The following is a 20272-nucleotide window of genomic DNA, read 5'->3' as shown; positions in this document are numbered from 1 at the left end:
GTCACCTGTCTCTCTAGTTAGTTAGTTAATGTTACCTATCTCTCAAGTATAATAGTTAGTTAGTTAGTGTCACCTACCTCTCTAGTTAGTTAGTTAGGGTCACCTACCTCTCTAGTATAATAGTTAGTTAGTTAGTTAGTGCCACCTACCTATTTAGTTAGTTAGTTAGTTAGTTTCACCTACCTCCCTAGTTAGTTAGTTAGTGTCACCTACCTCTCTAGTTAGATAGTGTCACCTATCTCTCTAGTATAATAGTTAGTTAGTTAGTGTCACCTACCTCTCTAGTATATTAGTTAGTTAGTGTCACCTACCTCTCTAGTTAGTTAGTTAGTGTCACCTACCTCTCTAGTATATTAGTAAGTTAGTGTCACCTACCTCTCTAGTTAGTTAGTTAGTGTCACCTACCTCTCTAGTTAGTTAGTGTCACCTACCTCTAGTTAGTTAGTTAGTGTCACCTACCTCTAGTTAGTTAGTGCCACCTACCTCTCTAGTTAGTTAGTTAGTTAGTGTCACCTGTCTCTCTAGTTAGTTAGTTAATGTTACCTATCTCTCAAGTATAATAGTTAGTTAGTTAGTGTCACCTACCTCTCTAGTTAGTTAGTTAGTGTCACCTACCTCTCTAGTTAGATAGTGTCACCTATCTCTCTAGTATAATAGTTAGTTAGTTAGTGTCACCTACCTCTCTAGTATATGAGTTAGTTAGTGTCACCTACCTCTCTAGTTAGTTAGTTAGTGTCACCTACCTCTCTAATTAGTTAGTTAGTGTCACCTACCTCTCTAGTATATGAGTTAGTTAGTGTCACCTACCTCTCCAATATATGAGTTGGTTATTTAGTGTCACCTATTAGTTAGTTATTGTCACTTACCTCTCTAGTAGATGAGTTAGTTAGTTTCACCTATCTCTCTAGTATATGAGTTAGTTAGTGTCACCTACATCTCTAGTTAGTTAGTGTCACCTACCTCTCTAGTTAGTTAGTGTCACCTACCTCTCTAGTTAGTTAGTGTCACCTACATCTCTAGTATATGAGTTAGTTAGTGTCACCTACATCTCTAGTATATGAGTTAGTTAGTGTCACCTACCTCTCTAGTTAGTTAGTGTCACCTACATCTCTAGTTAGTTAGTGTCACCTACATCTCTAGTAGATTAGTTAGCTAGTTTCACCTATCTCTAGTATATGAGTTACTTAGTGTCACCTACATCTCTAGTTAGTTAGTGTCACCTACCTCTAGTTAGTTAGTTAGTGTCACCTACCTCTAGTTAGTTAGTGCCACCTACCTCTCTAGTTAGTTAGTTAGTGTCACCTACCTCTGGTTTATGAGTTAGTTAGTGTCACCTACCTCTGGTTTATGAGTTAGTTAGTGTCACCTACCTCTGGTATATGAGTTAGTTAGTGTCACCTACCTCTCTGGTATATGAGTTAGTTAGTTAGTGTCAACTACCTCTGGTATATGAGTTAGTTAGTTAGTGTCACCTACCTCTCTGGTATATGAGTTAGTTAGTTAGTGTCACCTACCTCTGGTATATGAGTTAGTTAGTTAGTGTCACCTACCTCTCTAGTATATGAGTCAGTTAGTGTCACCTACCTCTCTGGTATATGAGTTAGTTAGTTAGTGTCACCTACCTCTGGTATATGAGTTAGTTAGTTAGTGTCACCTACCTCTGGTATATGAGTTAGTTAGTTAGTTAGTGTCACCTACCTCTCCAGTATATGAGTTAGTTAGTGTCACCTATCTCTCTAGTATATGTTAGTTAGTGTCACCTTTTAGTTAGTTAGTTAGATAGTGTCACCTACCTCTCTAGTATGTTCGTTAGTTAGTCAGTGTCACCTACCTCTCTAGTATATGAATTAGTGTCACCTATCTCTCTAGTATATGAGTTAGTTAGTGTCACCTACCTCTCTAGTATATGAGTTAGTTAGTGTCACCTACCTCTCTGGTATATGAGTTAGTTAGTGTCGCCTACCTCTCTAGTATATGAGTTAGTTAGTGTCACCTACCTCTCTAGTATTTGAGTCAGTTAGTGTCACCTACCTCTCCAATATATGAGTTAGTTAGTTAGTGTCACCTATTAGTTAGTTAGTGTCACCTACCTCTCTAGTATATGAGTTAGTTAGTGTCACCTACCTCTCTGGTATATGAGTTAGTTAGTGTCACCTACCTCTCCAGTATATGAGTTAGTTAGTTAGTGTCACCTACCTCTCTAGTTAGTTAGTTAGTGTCACCTACCTCTCTAGTATATGAGTTTGTTAGTGTCACCTACCTCTCTAGTTAGTTAGTTAGTGTCACCTACCTCTCTAATTAGTTAGTTAGTGTCACCTACCTCTCTAGTATATGAGTTAGTTAGTGTCACCTACCTCTCCAATATATGAGTTGGTTATTTAGTGTCACCTATTAGTTAGTTATTGTCACTTACCTCTCTAGTAGATGAGTTAGTTAGTGTCACCTACATCTCTAGTAGATTAGTTAGCTAGTTTCACCTATCTCTAGTATATGAGTTAGTTAGTGTCACCTACATCTCTAGTTAGTTAGTGTCACCTACCTCTGGTTTATGAGTTAGTTAGTGTCACCTACCTCTGGTATATGAGTTAGTTAGTTAGTGTCACCTACCTCTGGTTTATGAGTTAGTTAGTGTCACCTACCTCTGGTATATGAGTTAGTTAGTGTCACATACCTCTGGTATATGAGTTAGTTAGTTAGTGTCACCTACCTCTCTAGTTAGTTAGTTAGTGTCACCTACCTCTGGTATATGAGTTAGTTAGTGTCACCTACCTCTGGTATATGAGTTAGTTAGTGTCACCTACCTCTCCAGTATATGCGTTAGTTAGTTAGTGTCACCTATTAGTTAGTTAGTGTCACCTACCTCTGGTATATGAGTTAGTTAGTTAGTGTCACCTACCTCTCTAGTATATGAGTTAGTTAGTGTCACCTACCTCTCTGGTATATGAGTTAGTTAGTTAGTGTCACCTACCTCTCTGGTATACGAGTTAGTTAGTTAGTGTCACCTACCTCTGGTATATGAGTTAGTTAGTTAGTGTCACCTACCTCTCCAGTATATGAGTTAGTTAGTGTCACCTATCTCTCTGGTATATGAGTTAGTTAGTGTCACCTACCTCTCTAGTATATGAGTTAGTTAGTGTCACCTACCTCTCTAGTATATGAGTTAGTTAGTGTCACCTATCTCTCTGGTATATGAGTTAGTTAGTGTCACCTACCTCTCTAGTATATGAGTTAGTTAGTGTCACCTACCTCTCTAGTATATGAGTTAGTTAGTGTCACCTACCTCTCTAGTATATGAGTTAGTTAGTGTCACCTATCTCTCTGGTATATGAGTTAGTTAGTGTCACCTACCTCTCTAGTATATGAGTTAGTTAGTGTCACCTACCTCTCTAGTATATGAGTTAGTTAGTGTCACCTACCTCTCTGGTATATGAGTTAGTTAGTTAGTGTCACCTACCTCTGGTATATGAGTTAGTTAGTGTCACCTACCTCTCCAGTATATGAGTTAGTTAGTGTCACCTATCTCTCTAGTATATGTTCGTTAGTGTCACCTTTTAGTTAATTAGTTAGATAGTGTCACTTACCTCTCTAGTATGTTCGTTAGTTAGTCAGTGTCACCTACCTCTCTAGTATATGAATTAGTGTCACCTACCTCTGGTTTATGAGTTAGTTAGTGTCACCTACCTCTCTAGTATATGAGTTAGTTAGTGTCACCTACCTCTCTAGTATATGAGTCAGTTAGTGTCACCTACCTCTCCAATATATGAGTTAGTTAGTTAGTGTCACCTATTAGTTAGTTAGTGTCACCTACCTCTCTAGTATATGAGTTAGTTAGTGCCGCCTACCTCTCTAGTATATGAGTTAGTTAGTGTCACCTACCTCTCTAGTATTTGAGTCAGTTAGTGTCACCTACCTCTCCAATATATGAGTTAGTTAGTTAGTGTCACCTATTAGTTAGTTAGTGTTACCTACCTCTCTAGTATATGAGTTAGTTAGTGTCACCTACCTCTCTGGTATATGAGTTAGTTAGTGTCACCTACCTCTCTGGTATATGAGTTAGTTAGTTAGTGTCACCTACCTCTCTGGTATATGAGTTAGTTAGTTAGTGTCACCTACCTCTGGTATATGAGTTAGTTAGTTAGTGTCACCTACCTCTCTGGTATATGAGTTAGTTAGTTAGTGTCACCTACCTCTGGTATATGAGTTAGTTAGTTAGTGTCACCTACCTCTCTAGTATATGAGTTAGTTAGTGTCACCTACCTCTCTGGTATATGAGTTAGTTAGTTAGTGTCACCTAACTCTGGTATATGAGTTAGTTAGTTAGTGTCACCTACCTCTGGTATATGAGTTAGTTAGTTAGTGTCACCTACCTCTCCAGTATATGAGTTAGTTAGTGTCACCTATCTCTCTAGTATATGTTCGTTAGTGTCACCTTTTAGTTAGTTAGTTAGATAGTGTCACCTACCTCTCTAGTATATGAGTTAGTTAGTGTCACCTACCTCTCTAGTATATGAATTAGTGTCACCTATCTCTCTAGTATATGAGTTAGTTAGTGTCACCTATCTCTCTAGTATATGAGTTAGTTAGTGTCGCCTACCTCTCTAGTATATGAGTTAGTTAGTGTCACCTACCTCTCTAGTATTTGAGTCAGTTAGTGTCACCTACCTCTCCAATATATGAGTTAGTTAGTTAGTGTCACCTATTAGTTAGTTAGTGTCACCTACCTCTCTAGTATATGAGTTAGTTAGTGTCACCTACCTCTCTGGTATATGAGTTAGTTAGTGTCACCTACCTCTCCAGTATATGAGTTAGTTAGTTAGTGTCACCTACCTCTCTAGTTAGTTAGTTAGTGTCACCTACCTCTCTAGTATATGAGTTAGTTAGTGTCACCTACATCTCTAGTTAGTTAGTTAGTGTCACCTACCTCTCTAATTAGTTAGTTAGTGTCACCTACCTCTCTAGTATATGAGTTAGTTAGTGTCACCTACCTCTCCAATATATGAGTTGGTTATTTAGTGTCACCTATTAGTTAGTTATTGTCACTTACCTCTCTAGTAGATGAGTTAGTTAGTGTCACCTACATCTCTAGTAGATTAGTTAGCTAGTTTCACCTATCTCTAGTATATGAGTTAGTTAGTGTCACCTACATCTCTAGTTAGTTAGTGTCACCTACCTCTGGTTTATGAGTTAGTTAGTGTCACCTACCTCTGGTATATGAGTTAGTTAGTGTCACCTACCTCTCCAGTATATGCGTTAGTTAGTTAGTGTCACCTACCTCTGGTATATGAGTTAGTTAGTTAGTGTCACTTACCTCTCCAGTATATGAGTTAGTTAGTGTCACCTATCTCTCTAGTATATGAGTTAGTTAGTGTCACCTATCTCTCTAGTATATGTTCGTTAGTGTCACCTTTTAGTTAATTAGTTAGATAGTGTCACTTACCTCTCTAGTATGTTCGTTAGTTAGTCAGTGTCACCTACCTCTCTAGTATATGAATTAGTGTCACCTACCTCTGGTTTATGAGTTAGTTAGTGTCACCTACCTCTCTAGTATATGAGTTAGTTAGTGTCACCTACCTCTCTAGTATATGAGTCAGTTAGTGTCACCTACCTCTCCAATATATGAGTTAGTTAGTTAGTGTCACCTATTAGTTAGTTAGTGTCACCTACCTCTCTAGTATATGAGTTAGTTAGTGCCGCCTACCTCTCTAGTATATGAGTTAGTTAGTGTCACCTACCTCTCTAGTATTTGAGTCAGTTAGTGTCACCTACCTCTCCAATATATGAGTTAGTTAGTTAGTGTCACCTATTAGTTAGTTAGTGTTACCTACCTCTCTAGTATATGAGTTAGTTAGTGTCACCTACCTCTCTGGTATATGAGTTAGTTAGTGTCACCTACCTCTCTGGTATATGAGTTAGTTAGTTAGTGTCACCTACCTCTCTGGTATATGAGTTAGTTAGTTAGTGTCACCTACCTCTGGTATATGAGTTAGTTAGTTAGTGTCACCTACCTCTCTGGTATATGAGTTAGTTAGTTAGTGTCACCTACCTCTGGTATATGAGTTAGTTAGTTAGTGTCACCTACCTCTCTAGTATATGAGTTAGTTAGTGTCACCTACCTCTCTGGTATATGAGTTAGTTAGTTAGTGTCACCTAACTCTGGTATATGAGTTAGTTAGTTAGTGTCACCTACCTCTGGTATATGAGTTAGTTAGTTAGTGTCACCTACCTCTCCAGTATATGAGTTAGTTAGTGTCACCTATCTCTCTAGTATATGTTCGTTAGTGTCACCTTTTAGTTAGTTAGTTAGATAGTGTCACCTACCTCTCTAGTATATGAGTTAGTTAGTGTCACCTACCTCTCTAGTATATGAATTAGTGTCACCTATCTCTCTAGTATATGAGTTAGTTAGTGTCACCTATCTCTCTAGTATATGAGTTAGTTAGTGTCGCCTACCTCTCTAGTATATGAGTTAGTTAGTGTCACCTACCTCTCTAGTATTTGAGTCAGTTAGTGTCACCTACCTCTCCAATATATGAGTTAGTTAGTTAGTGTCACCTATTAGTTAGTTAGTGTCACCTACCTCTCTAGTATATGAGTTAGTTAGTGTCACCTACCTCTCTGGTATATGAGTTAGTTAGTGTCACCTACCTCTCCAGTATATGAGTTAGTTAGTTAGTGTCACCTACCTCTCTAGTTAGTTAGTTAGTGTCACCTACCTCTCTAGTATATGAGTTAGTTAGTGTCACCTACATCTCTAGTTAGTTAGTTAGTGTCACCTACCTCTCTAATTAGTTAGTTAGTGTCACCTACCTCTCTAGTATATGAGTTAGTTAGTGTCACCTACCTCTCCAATATATGAGTTGGTTATTTAGTGTCACCTATTAGTTAGTTATTGTCACTTACCTCTCTAGTAGATGAGTTAGTTAGTGTCACCTACATCTCTAGTAGATTAGTTAGCTAGTTTCACCTATCTCTAGTATATGAGTTAGTTAGTGTCACCTACATCTCTAGTTAGTTAGTGTCACCTACCTCTGGTTTATGAGTTAGTTAGTGTCACCTACCTCTGGTATATGAGTTAGTTAGTGTCACCTACCTCTCCAGTATATGCGTTAGTTAGTTAGTGTCACCTACCTCTGGTATATGAGTTAGTTAGTTAGTGTCACTTACCTCTCCAGTATATGAGTTAGTTAGTGTCACCTATCTCTCTAGTATATGAGTTAGTTAGTGTCACCTATCTCTCTAGTATATGTTCGTTAGTGTCACCTTTTAGTTAATTAGTTAGATAGTGTCACTTACCTCTCTAGTATGTTCGTTAGTTAGTCAGTGTCACCTACCTCTCTAGTATATGAATTAGTGTCACCTACCTCTGGTTTATGAGTTAGTTAGTGTCACCTACCTCTCTAGTATATGAGTTAGTTAGTGTCACCTACCTCTCTAGTATATGAGTCAGTTAGTGTCACCTACCTCTCCAATATATGAGTTAGTTAGTTAGTGTCACCTATTAGTTAGTTAGTGTCACCTACCTCTCTAGTATATGAGTTAGTTAGTGTCGCCTACCTCTCTAGTATATGAGTTAGTTAGTGTCACCTACCTCTCTAGTATTTGAGTCAGTTAGTGTCACCTACCTCTCCAATATATGAGTTAGTTAGTTAGTGTCACCTATTAGTTAGTTAGTGTCACCTACCTCTCTAGTATATGAGTTAGTTAGTGTCACCTACCTCTCTGGTATATGAGTTAGTTAGTGTCACCTACCTCTCTGGTATATGAGTTAGTTAGTTAGTGTCACCTACCTCTCTGGTATATGAGTTAGTTAGTGAGTGTCACCTACCTCTGGTATATGAGTTAGTTAGTTAGTGTCACCTACCTCTCTGGTATATGAGTTAGTTAGTTAGTGTCACCTACCTCTGGTATATGAGTTAGTTAGTTAGTGTCACCTACCTCTCTAGTATATGAGTTAGTTAGTGTCACCTACCTCTCTGGTATATGAGTTAGTTAGTTAGTGTCACCTACCTCTGGTATATGAGTTAGTTAGTTAGTGTCACCTACCTCTGGTATATGAGTTAGTTAGTTAGTGTCACCTACCTCTCCAGTATATGAGTTAGTTAGTGTCACCTATCTCTCTAGTATATGTTAGTTAGTGTCACCTTTTAGTTAGTTAGTTAGATAGTGTCACCTACCTCTCTAGTATGTTCGTTAGTTAGTCAGTGTCACCTACCTCTCTAGTATATGAATTAGTGTCACCTATCTCTCTAGTATATGAGTTAGTTAGTGTCGCCTACCTCTCTGGTATATGAGTTAGTTAGTGTCACCTACCTCTCTAGTATATGAGTTAGTTAGTGTCACCTACCTCTGGTATATGAGTTAGTTAGTGTCACCTACCTCTCTAGTATATGAGTTAGTTAGTGTCACCTACCTCTCTAGTATATGAGTTAGTTAGTGTCACCTACCTCTGGTATATGAGTTAGTTAGTGTCACCTACCTCTCTAGTATATGAGTTAGTTAGTGTCACCTACCTCTCTAGTATTTGAGTCAGTTAGTGTCACCTACCTCTCTAGTATTTGAGTTAGTTAGTGTCACCTACCTCTCTAGTATATGAGTTAGTTAGTGTCACCTACCTCTCTAGTATTTGAGTCAGTTAGTGTCACCTACCTCTCCAATATATGAGTTAGTTAGTTAGTGTCACCTATTAGTTAGTTAGTGTCACCTACCTCTCTAGTATATGAGTTAGTTAGTGTCACCTACCTCTCTGGTATATGAGTTAGTTAGTGTCACCTACCTCTCCAGTATATGAGTTAGTTAGTTAGTGTCACCTACCTCTCTAGTATGTTCGTTAGTTAGTCAGTTTCACCTACCTCTCTAGTATATGAATTAGTGTCACCTATCTCTCTAGTATATGAGTTAGTTAGTGTCGCCTACCTCTCTAGTATATGAGTTAGTTAGTGTCACCTACCTCTCTAGTATTTGAGTCAGTTAGTGTCACCTACCTCTCCAATATATGAGTTAGTTAGTTAGTGTCACCTATTAGTTAGTTAGTGTCACCTACCTCTCTAGTATATGAGTTAGTTAGTGTCACCTACCTCTCTGGTATATGAGTTAGTTAGTGTCACCTACCTCTCCAGTATATGAGTTAGTTAGTTAGTGTCACCTACCTCTCTAGTTAGTTAGTTAGTGTCACCTACCTCTCTAGTATATGAGTTAGTTAGTGTCACCTACCTCTCTAGTTAGTTAGTTAGTGTCACCTACCTCTCTAATTAGTTAGTTAGTGTCACCTACCTCTCTAGTATATGAGTTAGTTAGTGTCACCTACCTCTCCAATATATGAGTTGGTTATTTAGTGTCACCTATTAGTTAGTTATTGTCACTTACCTCTCTAGTAGATGAGTTAGTTAGTTTCACCTATCTCTCTAGTATATGAGTTAGTTAGTGTCACCTACATCTCTAGTTAGTTAGTGTCACCTACCTCTCTAGTTAGTTAGTGTCACCTACCTCTCTAGTTAGTTAGTGTCACCTACCTCTCCAATATATGAGTTGGTTATTTAGTGTCACCTATTAGTTAGTTATTGTCACTTACCTCTCTAGTAGATGAGTTAGTTAGTTTCACCTATCTCTCTAGTATATGAGTTAGTTAGTGTCACCTACATCTCTAGTTAGTTAGTGTCACCTACATCTCTAGTTAGTTAGTGTCACCTACATCTCTAGTAGATTAGTTAGCTAGTTTCACCTATCTCTAGTATATGAGTTAGTTAGTGTCACCTACATCTCTAGTTAGTTAGTGTCACCTACCTCTCTAGTTAGTTAGTGTCACCTACCTCTAGTTAGTTAGTTAGTGTCACCTACCTCTAGTTAGTTAGTGCCACCTACCTCTCTAGTTAGTTAGTTAGTTAGTGTCACCTGTCTCTCTAGTTAGTTAGTTAATGTTACCTATCTCTCAAGTATAATAGTTAGTTAGTTAGTGTCACCTACCTCTCTAGTTAGTTAGTTAGGGTCACCTACCTCTCTAGTATAATAGTTAGTTAGTTAGTTAGTGCCACCTACCTATTTAGTTAGTTAGTTAGTTAGTTTCACCTACCTCCCTAGTTAGTTAGTTAGTGTCACCTACCTCTCTAGTTAGATAGTGTCACCTATCTCTCTAGTATAATAGTTAGTTAGTTAGTGTCACCTACCTCTCTAGTATATTAGTTAGTTAGTGTCACCTACCTCTCTAGTTAGTTAGTTAGTGTCACCTACCTCTCTAGTATATTAGTTAGTTAGTGTCACCTACCTCTCTAGTTAGTTAGTTAAGGTCACCTATCTCTCTAGTATATTAGTTAGTTAGTTAGTGTCACCTCCCTCCCTCTCTAGTTAGTCAATTAGTTGGTTAGTTAGTGTCACCTACCTCTGGTATATGAGTTAGTTAGTTTCACCTACCTCTGGTTTATGAGTTAGTTAGTGTCACCTACCTCTGGTATATGAGTTAGTTAGTTTCACCTACCTCTGGTTTATGAGTTAGTTAGTGTCACCTACTTTTGGTATATGAGTTAGTTAGTTTCACCTACCTCTGGTTTATGAGTTAGTTAGTGTCACCTACCTCTGGTATATGAGTTAGTTAGTTTCACCTACCTCTCTCGTATAGTAGAGTACAGCCCCTGCCAGTTACAGTTCTGAATGGTATTGTTGTTATTCAGGTTCTGTTGTTGGTACTCCTGTACTGTGGTGGTGGACGACCCTTCACCATGCTTCTTAGTGCTAGGGAAAATATCTGCCATCTTCTTTTTCTTCTTGTTCTTTAGGCTAATGATCTCATAACACACCGGCGGCAGCTTGGACCCGGTACTGTCCCCGGCAGCGCTGCCGCTGTTTACTGTCTTTTTGGAGCTCTTAGAGCTCGGTGACTTGCTCTTGACGGACTCTGGGAGCATCAAGAGGAAGGTCAGACATTTCATGTTCCGGCCCTTAGCATCCACCATGAGTGTGTTGTCCCGCCGAGCAGTGGGAATGTATGCAGAGGGGGGGTGCCCCGACAGGACAGGACAGTGGAGAGCAAAGGGCAAATAGTCAGTCAGTCAGAAATCCTCCTCCTACTGTATTGTTGGTTCATCTTTTAGGAAGCAGACAGTCACACAGTTACAGGGTTATCCTGCACTGTCTCTCTTCTCCTTCACTTTACTCAAGGAAACAGAAAGGTAGAATCTAATGCTTTTTCTGGAGAAGATAGATAGGAGCAATCCAATGGATGATTCAAAGGAACTTTTCTTTTCCTCCAGTTGTCCTTTTAAGTTTGATCTGGTGACAGACGGTCTAGTTGGGTACCCATCGCTTATTTGTCCCAGATACCGTACCAATGAAATCCTTAGTGAAATCCCTCTCCTCTCTCCTCTATCTCCTCTTTCCTCTCTCCTCGGGTGAGTGCTGGCCGTGACGGCCAAGAGATTTAGTGCAGCTGCAGTCGTCCTAAGGCAGACAGCCTGCTTTCTCTTTCTCTTTCTCTCTTTTTTCTCTTTCTCTCTCTATCTCCCTTTCTCTCTGTATCTCTATCTGTTCTTTCTCTCTATGCTTATCTCTTTCTCTCGCTGTTTCTCCCTCTCTTTCTCTCCCGTTACCTCTCTCCTTCTCCTCTCTGTAGCTCAGGTCCTGTCTCTCCTGCACGATGCTCTGTGTAAGCAGCTCCGGTGTCTGTGCTACACTCTGCTCCCTTCCTCCTGTATTCTGCTGACTACAGCAGATGAATGGATGAGGATGAAACAGAAGTGAGAGAGAGAGAATGAACCCCCCCCCCCCCCCCCCCCCCCACCAACACCACCACCATCAAGCAGCACAAGGCATCCTCATCAACGTCAGCCAATAGGCAGACTCGGGATCCCTGATTGGCTGATGCAGCTGAGTGCGGTACAGTGCCTACTAGGATATGCTAAGTCAACTCCTTCGATTTAAAGTGACAACCGTGGCCTCCTGAGAATGATATATGGCTGCAACCTATTCACTTTTTAGTGCACTACTTTGGACAGAGGTCTCTGGTCAAAACTAGTGCACTAGTGCAGGGAATAGGGTGCCATTTGGGATGCCGCTCCTAAATATACATCTGATTTTTAATATTTTAAATATTGTAAATAATAACTGACCTAAGACAGGGATTTTTTTTTTTTTTTTTTTTTTTTGTAATACATTTTTATCCCATTTTCTCCCCAATTTTCGTGGTATCCAATCGCTAGTAATTACTATCTTGTCTCATCGCTACAACTCCCGTACGGGCTCGGGAGAGACGAAGGTCGAAAGTCATGCGTCCTCCGAAGCACAACCCAACCAAGCCGCACTGCTTCTTTAACACAGCGGGCCTCCAACCCGGAAGCCAGCCGCACCAATGTGTCGGAGGAAACACCGTGCACCATGGTTAGCGCGCACTGCGCCCAGCCCGCCACAGGAGTCGCTGGAGCGCGATGAGACAAGGAAATCCCTACCGGCCAAACCCTCACCCTAACCCTAACCCGGACAACGCTAGCCCAATTGTGCGTCGCCCCACGGACCTCCCGGTCGCGGCCGGTTGCGACAGAGCCTGGGGGCGAACCCAGAGACTCTGGTGGCGCAGTTAGCACTACGATGCAGTGCCCTAGACCACTGCCCCACCCGGGAGGCCCCAGACAGGGAATTTTTACTAGGATTACATGTCAGGAATTGTGAAAAACTGAGTTTAAATGTATTTGGCTAAGGTGTATGTCAACTTCCGACTTCAACTGTACATATGACTTGTTATATTGTAAATACTAAAGGGCAATGCTGATCTAAGAGACCTTTGTCAGAATTTGCTTAATTTATGCATGCCTGGTCAATTATATTTTTTCACAACGAAATTGTACATTATAATATGATGCTGAATGTATAAAGAGCTGCCGTCTTTAAATTGTTGTTTTTATTGAACTTTAATAACAGGGTCAATAAAGCTTTCGTTGAATTTAAGGTTAGTATATTTACATAGTCATTTAATAAGGACATGTGGAGAGAGGAGATTCAAAAGTTTTAATATCTGTCATTAATGACTCATCTGTATTTATCACCAGGAGACGGGAGTGGAAAAGAGAACACACAGAAGGCTGTAGAAAACACCGGATTACATCTTCAAACTAAAGGGCAACCACGGCAACCGTGACAGAGAGGGAGAAACGTTCATCCATGTAAACGGGTAAGAGAGTCTAGCTAGCTACATTTTCTGATATTATATGTTTTCATTGCAAGTTGTAGCGTACTATTAGCTAGCTAGCTAACGTTAACTGGCAGGCTTGCTAGCTAACATTATGTGTATGATCTGTGCGGTAATATTATTCGCATCTCAGAAAGACATTTTCACTGCTAGTTATAGCTTAGCTAGCTAACATTGAACCTAGTTGGTTAACTTTAATTATCTGCAGATTCATGCACCGTTTGGATTACGGTTCCTTGTTTAGCTAGCTAGCTATGTCTAAACAAAAGACTCCACGATGCAAGTAACAATTTCACTGTACCGGTTACATGTGATGAATAAACGTTGATTTAATTTAATATAGTGTTTGTTTACAAGAGACGGTAATGCGAAGAATAGCATGACCTGCACCAAAGTCAAATTAGGATATAACGTGAGGCCAACAAGACAATGCCCAGCTTTTATTTGTCACACTCACAACCATGAGCTATTTTCTGTAATTAGCTCACCAATAACTTGTAAATAATGATCTTGTGTTGAGTTTATTGTCCTGTAATAAAGAATAAAATTAGCTAAAGTTAAGATGTTGTCAGCTATGGTCATTATTTGAACCAGCTAACTTAACTAATGAGCTAGAAATAAACCAAAACATTGTTTAGTTGCCTGGTTTGTCTGGTTTGCTAGTTTGACATATCCTTTGACATAATAACATAATTAAATTAAATCCTAAATTCACATTTACATGGATGGGTTAGTTGGTGCTAAAATACACCAGGGACACACCGCTAGCGGGACAAATGCCGACAACATCCAGTGAAATTGAAGGGCGTGCAATTCAAAAAAATAATTGTAATATTTAATATTGTAATATTAAACATTCATGAACATACCTTATATCATTTAAAAGCTTAAATTATTGTTAATCTAACTGTGTTGTCTGAGGACGGCGCCCCACATCAACATATTTTTCAACCAGCACAGGCTTCACTAAATCACAAATAGCGATGAAATAAATCACTTACCTTTGAATATCTTCCTCTGTTTGCAATCCCAATCCCTACAACATGAATTGTCGTTTTGTTAGATAAAATCCTTCTTTATACCCCAAAAAGTCAGTTTATTTGGCGCCATCGATTTCATTAATCCACTCGTTCAACATGCAGACAATGGAGTCCAAAAAGCGAGTCAAACGACATTTCTATTTAATCCTCAGGTATCCTAACATGTAAATAAACTATAATATTTCATACGGAAAGTAGTATGTTCAATAGGAAAGGTTAATTAGTAAGCGCACGTCCTCTCTCTAGCGCGCTGAAAGACTGATATTGTTCCTGTGCTCTTCTTACCAAAACCACAAATTCTTGTTCATTTTTCAAAAAACAAGCCTGAAACTTTTAATAAAGACTGTTGACATCTAGTGGAAGCCATAGGAATTGCAATCTGGGATACGGATTTAGATAGAAACAATAGGTTTTATTCAGATTTTTGCCTGTCAGATCAATTATGTTATAGTCTCAGACATTATTGTAACAGTTCAGGAAACCAATATAAGAGACTGGGAGCTCCATAAAATATATTTTGTGGTTGGATTTTATTCGGATTTTCGCCTGCCATATCAATTCTGTTATGGTCTCAGAAATTATTTTAACATTATTTTAACAGTTTTTAAAACTTCAAAGTGTTTTCTATCCAATGCTACCAATTATATGCATATCCTGGCTTCTGGGCCTGAGTAACAGGCAGTGTACTTTGGGCATGTCAGTCAGGCGGAAATTCCGGAAACTAGACCCTATCCCTAACAAGTTTTATACTCAGTGCTTAATTTGTAAATCAGGAGACCCCGGAACACATAGTGAGCACAAGAGAGGGGGTTACCCAGGGGGCTCTGAGGCACTGGAACACATAGTGAGCACAAGAGAGGGGGTTACCCAGGGGGCTCTGAGGTTTTTTATTTTATTTTATTTCACCTTTATTTAACCAGGTAGGCTAGTTGAGAACAAGTTCTCATTTGCAACTGCGACCTGGCCAAGATAAAGCATAGCAGTGTGAACAGACAACAACACAGAGTTACACATGGAGTAAACAATAGACAAGTCAATAACATGGTAGAAAAAAGAGAATCTATATACAATGTGTGCAAAAGGCATGAGGTAGGCAATAAATCGAATAATTACAATTTAGCAGATTAACACTGGAGTGATAAATCATCAGATGATCATGTGCAAGAAGAGATACTGGTGTGCAAAAGAGCAGAAAAGTAAATAAATAAAAGCAGTATGGGGGTGAGGTAGGTAAATTGGGTGGGTAGTTTACAGATGGACTATGTACAGCTGCAGCGATCGGTTAGCTGCTCGGATAGCAGATTTTTAAAGTTGTTGAGGGAGATAAAAGTCTCCAACTTCAGAGATTTTTGCAATTCGTTCCAGTCGCAGGCAGCAGAGAACTGGAAGGAAAGGCGTCCAAATGAGGTTTTGGCTTTAGGGATGATCAGTGAGATACACCTGCTGGAGCGCGTGCTACGGGTGGGTGTAGCCATCGTGACCAGTGAACTGAGATAAGGCAGCACTTTACCTAGCATAGCCTTGTAGACGACCTGGAGCCAGTGGGTCTGACGACGAACATGTAGCGAGGGCCAGCCGACTAGGGCATACAGGTCGCAGTGGTGGGTCGTATAAGGTGCTTTAGTAACAAAACGGATGGCACTGTGATAAACTGCATCCAGTTTGCTGAGTAGAGTATTGGAAGCTATTTTGTAGATGACATCGCCGAAGTCGAGGATCGGTAGGATAGTCAGTTTTACTAGGGTAAGTTTGGCGGCGTGAGGGAAGGAGGCTTTGTTCCGGAATAGAAAGCCGACTCTAGATTTGATTTTGGATTGGAGATGTTTGATATGAGTCTGGAAGGAGAGTTTGCAGTCTAGCCACACACCTAGGTACTTATAGATGTCCACATATTCTAGGTCGGAACCGTCCAGGGTGGTGATGCTAGTCGGGCGTGCGGGTGCAGGCAGTGAGCGGTTGAAAAGCATGCATTTGGTTTTACTAGCGTTTAAGAGCAGTTGGAGGCCACGGAAGGAGTGTTGTATGGCATTGAAGCTCGTTTGGAGGTTAGATAGCACAGTGTCCAGGGAAGGCCCGGAAGTATACAGAATGGTGTCGTCTGCGTAGAGGTGGATCAGGGAATCGCCCGCAGCAAGAGCAACATCATTGATGTATACAGAGAAAAGAGTCGGCCCGAGAATTGAACCCTGTGGTACCCCCATAGAGACTGCCAGAGGACCGGACAACATGCCCTCCGATTTGACACACTGAACTCTGTCTGCAAAGTAGTTGGTGAACCAGGCAAGGCAGTCATTAGAAAAACCGAGGCTATTGAGTCTGCCGATAAGAATATGGTGATTGACAGAGTCGAAAGCCTTGGCCAGGTCGATGAAGACGGCTGCACAGTAATGTCTTTTATCGATGGCGGTTATGATATCGTTTAGTACCTTGAGCGTGGCTGAGGTGCACCCGTGACCGGCTCGGAAACCGGATTGCACAGCGGAGAAGGTACGGTGGGATTCGAGATGGTCAGTGATCTGTTTGTTGACTTGGCTTTCGAAGACCTTAGCTAGGCAGGGCAGGATGGATATAGGTCTGTAACAGTTTGGGTCCAGGGTGTCTCCCCCTTTGAAGAGGAGGATGACAGCGGCAGCTTTCCAATCCTTGGGGATCTCAGATGATACGAAGGAGAGGTTGAACAGGCTGGTAATAGGGGGTGCGACAATGGCGGCGGACAGTTTCAGAAATAGGGGGTCCAGATTGTCAAGCCCAGCTGATTTGTATGGGTCCAGGTTTTCCAGCTCTTTCAGAACATCTGCTATCTGGATATGGGTAAAGGAGAAGCTGGGGAGGCTTGGGCGAGTAGCAGCGGGGGGGGGCGGGGCTGTTGGCCAAGGTTGGAGTCGCCAGGTGGAAGGCATGGCCAGCCATTGAGAAGTGTTTGTTGAAGTTTTCGATTATCACGGACTTATCAGTGGTGACCGTGTTATCTAGCCTCAGTGCAGTGGGCAGCTGGGAGGAGGTGCTCTTGTTTTCCATGGACTTTACAGTATCCCAGAACTTTTTGGAGTTAGAGCTACAGGATGCAAATTTCTGCTTGAAAAAGCTGGCCTTTGCTTTCCTGACTGACTGCGTGTATTGGTTCCTGACTTCCCTGAACAGTTGCATATCACGGGGGCTCTTCGATGCTATTGCAGTTCGCCACAGGATGTTTTTGTGCTGGTCGAGGGCAGTCAGGTCTGGAGTGAACCAAGGGCTATATCTGTTCTTGGTTCTGCATTTTTTGAACGGAGCATGCTTGTCTAATATGGTGAGGAAGTAACTTTTAAAGAATGACCAGGCATCCTCAACTGACGGGATGAGGTCAATATCCTTCCAGGGTACCCGGGCCAGGTCGATTAGAAAGGCCTGCTCGCAGAAGTGTTTCAGGGAGCGTTTGACAGTGATGAGGGGTGGTCGTTTGACCGTGGACCCGTGGCGGATACAGGCAATGAGGCAGTGATCGCTGAGATCTTGATTGAAGACAGCAGAGGTGTATTTGGAGGGTGTTAAGCATATCCCAGTTTAGGTCACCTAACAGAACAAACTCTGAAGCTAGATGGGGAGCGATCAATTCACAGATGGTGTCCAGGGCACAGCTGGGAGCTGAGGGGGGTCGGTAGCAGGCGGCAACAGTGAGAGACTTATTTCTGGAGAGATTAATTTTTAAAATTAGAAGTTCGAACTGTTTGGGCATAGACTTGGAAAGTATGACAGAACTTTGGGAGAGCTAGCTAAAACAGCAGGTGAGATAACAGCAGCTAGTCAGCTAACACAGCAACAGAAGGTAAAAATGGCGACGACTGGGCAGAGAGGGTCGGATTAACTACACACAGATCCTGAGTTAAGGCACAGAGCCGACAGATAAAACACAAATAAACAGAATGGAGTACCATGAATTAATGGACAGTCAAGCAGGCATCAGCTATGTAGCCAAGTGATCATAGTGTCCAGGGGCCAGCCGTAGATGGAGTAGTGAGGCCTCCACTAAGCTAGCACGCGTTTAAAGTTAGTAGCCCGGGGGGGTGGTCTGCTCAGACGGAGGGGGTCTGCTCAGACGGAGGCCGGTTGAGGGCACGTCTGCAAACCAGACGTGGTCGTGTCGACAGAGAATCCAAGCCGGATGGCGAAAGAGAGGTTGTGAATTGTAGAATTGTGTTTGCTAACTGGTGCTAGCTTCCTGGCTGCGCTAGCTGCAAGATAAGCTAGCAGTTAGCAGACCGGGGCAGGCAAGTTAGCCTTTGGGGGACGTCGCGATGGGGGGGGGTCTGTTTTTGCCTCTTCGTGCGGTGACGTCGATAGACCAGTCGTGGAATTAGTAGGGTTCCAGGTAGCTCTAGGTAGCTAACAGGCCTAGTAGGTTAGCAGAATGGGCCTTCGGCGGGCGTCACGCCTGAGGGGCCTGTTGGAGTCCCCGGGCAGATTATGTCGGTATTCCAGTCGTAGAGGATAGGCGGGGTTCCGTGCTCCGTACCGGCAGTAAATGGGTCCGGGTCTTGTAGCCCAGGAGTGGGCTTCAGTGGTAGCACAGGAGCCCTAGCCAATTAGCTTCAGGCTAATTGGTGCCTGCTCCGGTGCCTGCTCCGGGATGGAAACGCTAGCTGGAACACATAGTGAGCACAAGAGAGGGGGTTACCCAGGGGGCTCTGAGGTACTGGAACACATAGTGAGCACAAGAGAGGGGGTTACCCAGGGGGCTCTGAGGTACTGGAACACATAGTGAGCACAAGAGAGGGGGTTATCCAGGGGGCTCTGAGGTACTGGAACACATAGTGAGCACAAGAGAGGGGGTTACCCAGGGGGCTCTGAGGTACAGGAACACATAGTGAGCACAAGAGAGGGGGTTATCCAGGGGGCTCTGAGGTACTGGAACACATAGTGAGCACAAGAGAGGGGGTTACTCAGGGGGCTCTGAGGTACCGCAACACATAGTGAGCACAAGAGAGGGGGTTACCCAGGGGGCTCTGAGGTACCGCAACACATAGTGAGCACAAGAGAGGGGGTTACCCAGGGGGCTCTGAGGTACCGGAACACATAGTGAGCACAAGAGAGGGGGTTACCCAGGGGGCTCTGAGGTACTGGAACACATAGTGAGCACAAGAGAGGGCGTTATCCAGGGGGCTCTGAGGTACTGGAACACATAGTGAGCACAAGAGAGGGGGTTACCCAGAAGGCTCTGAGGTACTGGAACACATAGTGAGCACAAGAGAGGGGGTTACCCAGGGGGCTCTGAGGTACTGGAACACATAGTGAGCACAAGAGAGGGGGTTATCCAGGGGGCTCTGAGGTACTGGAACACATAGTGAGCACAAGAGAGGGGGTTACCCAGGGGGCTCTGAGGTACTGGAACACATAGTGAGCACAAGAGAGGGGGTTATCCAGGGGGCTCTGAGGTACTGGAAGACATAGTGAGCACAAGAGAGGGGGTTACCCAGGGGGCTCTGAGGTACCGCAACACATAGTGAGCACAAGAGAGGGGGTTACCCAGGGGGCTCTGAGGTACTGGAACACATAGTGAGCACAAGAGAGGGGGTTACCCAGAAGGCTCTGAGATACTGGGACACATAGTGAACACAAGAGAGGGGGTTATCCAGGGGGCTCTGAGATACTGGGACACATAGTGAACACAAGAGAGGGGGTTATCCAGGGGGCTCTGAGATACTGGGACACATAGTGAACACAAGAGAGGGGGTTATCCAGGGGGCTCTGAGATACTGGGACACATAGTGAGCACAAGAGAGGGGGTTATCCAGGGGGCTCTGAGGTACTGGAACACATAGTGAGCACAAGAGAGGGGGTTACCCAGGGGGCTCTGAGGTACTGGAACACATAGTGAGCACAAGAGAGGGGGTTATCCAGGGGGCTCTGAGGTACTGGAACACATAGTGAGCACAAGAGAGGGGGTTATCCAGGGGGCTCTGAGGTACTGGAACACATAGTGAGCACAAGAGAGGGGGTTATCCAGGGGGCTCTGAGATACTGGGACACATAGTGAACACAAGAGAGGGGGTTACCCAGGGGGCTCTGAGGTACTGGAACACATAGT

The 20272-nt window shown here is 42.4% G+C and overlaps 1 protein-coding gene across 2 annotated transcripts in view; it reads right to left on the bottom strand.

The window, feature by feature from the left end:
* LOC129828545 (BTB/POZ domain-containing protein 3) overlaps nucleotides 1–11733 on the bottom strand; it is a 66750-nt gene extending 55017 nt beyond the window's left edge. Inside the window, exon 1 of one of the 2 annotated variants that reach the window (XM_055889567.1) lies at nucleotides 10597–11733. In XM_055889567.1, the coding sequence (XP_055745542.1) occupies nucleotides 10597–10943 (347 nt within the window). In that variant the 5' untranslated portion in view covers nucleotides 10944–11733. The remainder of the gene's footprint in view (nucleotides 1–10596) is intronic. The other variant, XM_055889568.1, reaches the window with a different exon arrangement.
* Between the last annotated feature and the right edge of the window lie 8539 nt (nucleotides 11734–20272).

The sequence above is a fragment of the Salvelinus fontinalis genome, chromosome 30 (assembly GCF_029448725.1).
Source record: "Salvelinus fontinalis isolate EN_2023a chromosome 30, ASM2944872v1, whole genome shotgun sequence".
Lineage (NCBI taxonomy): Eukaryota > Metazoa > Chordata > Actinopteri > Salmoniformes > Salmonidae > Salvelinus > Salvelinus fontinalis.
This window is presented reverse-complemented; position numbering and strand designations above follow the sequence as displayed.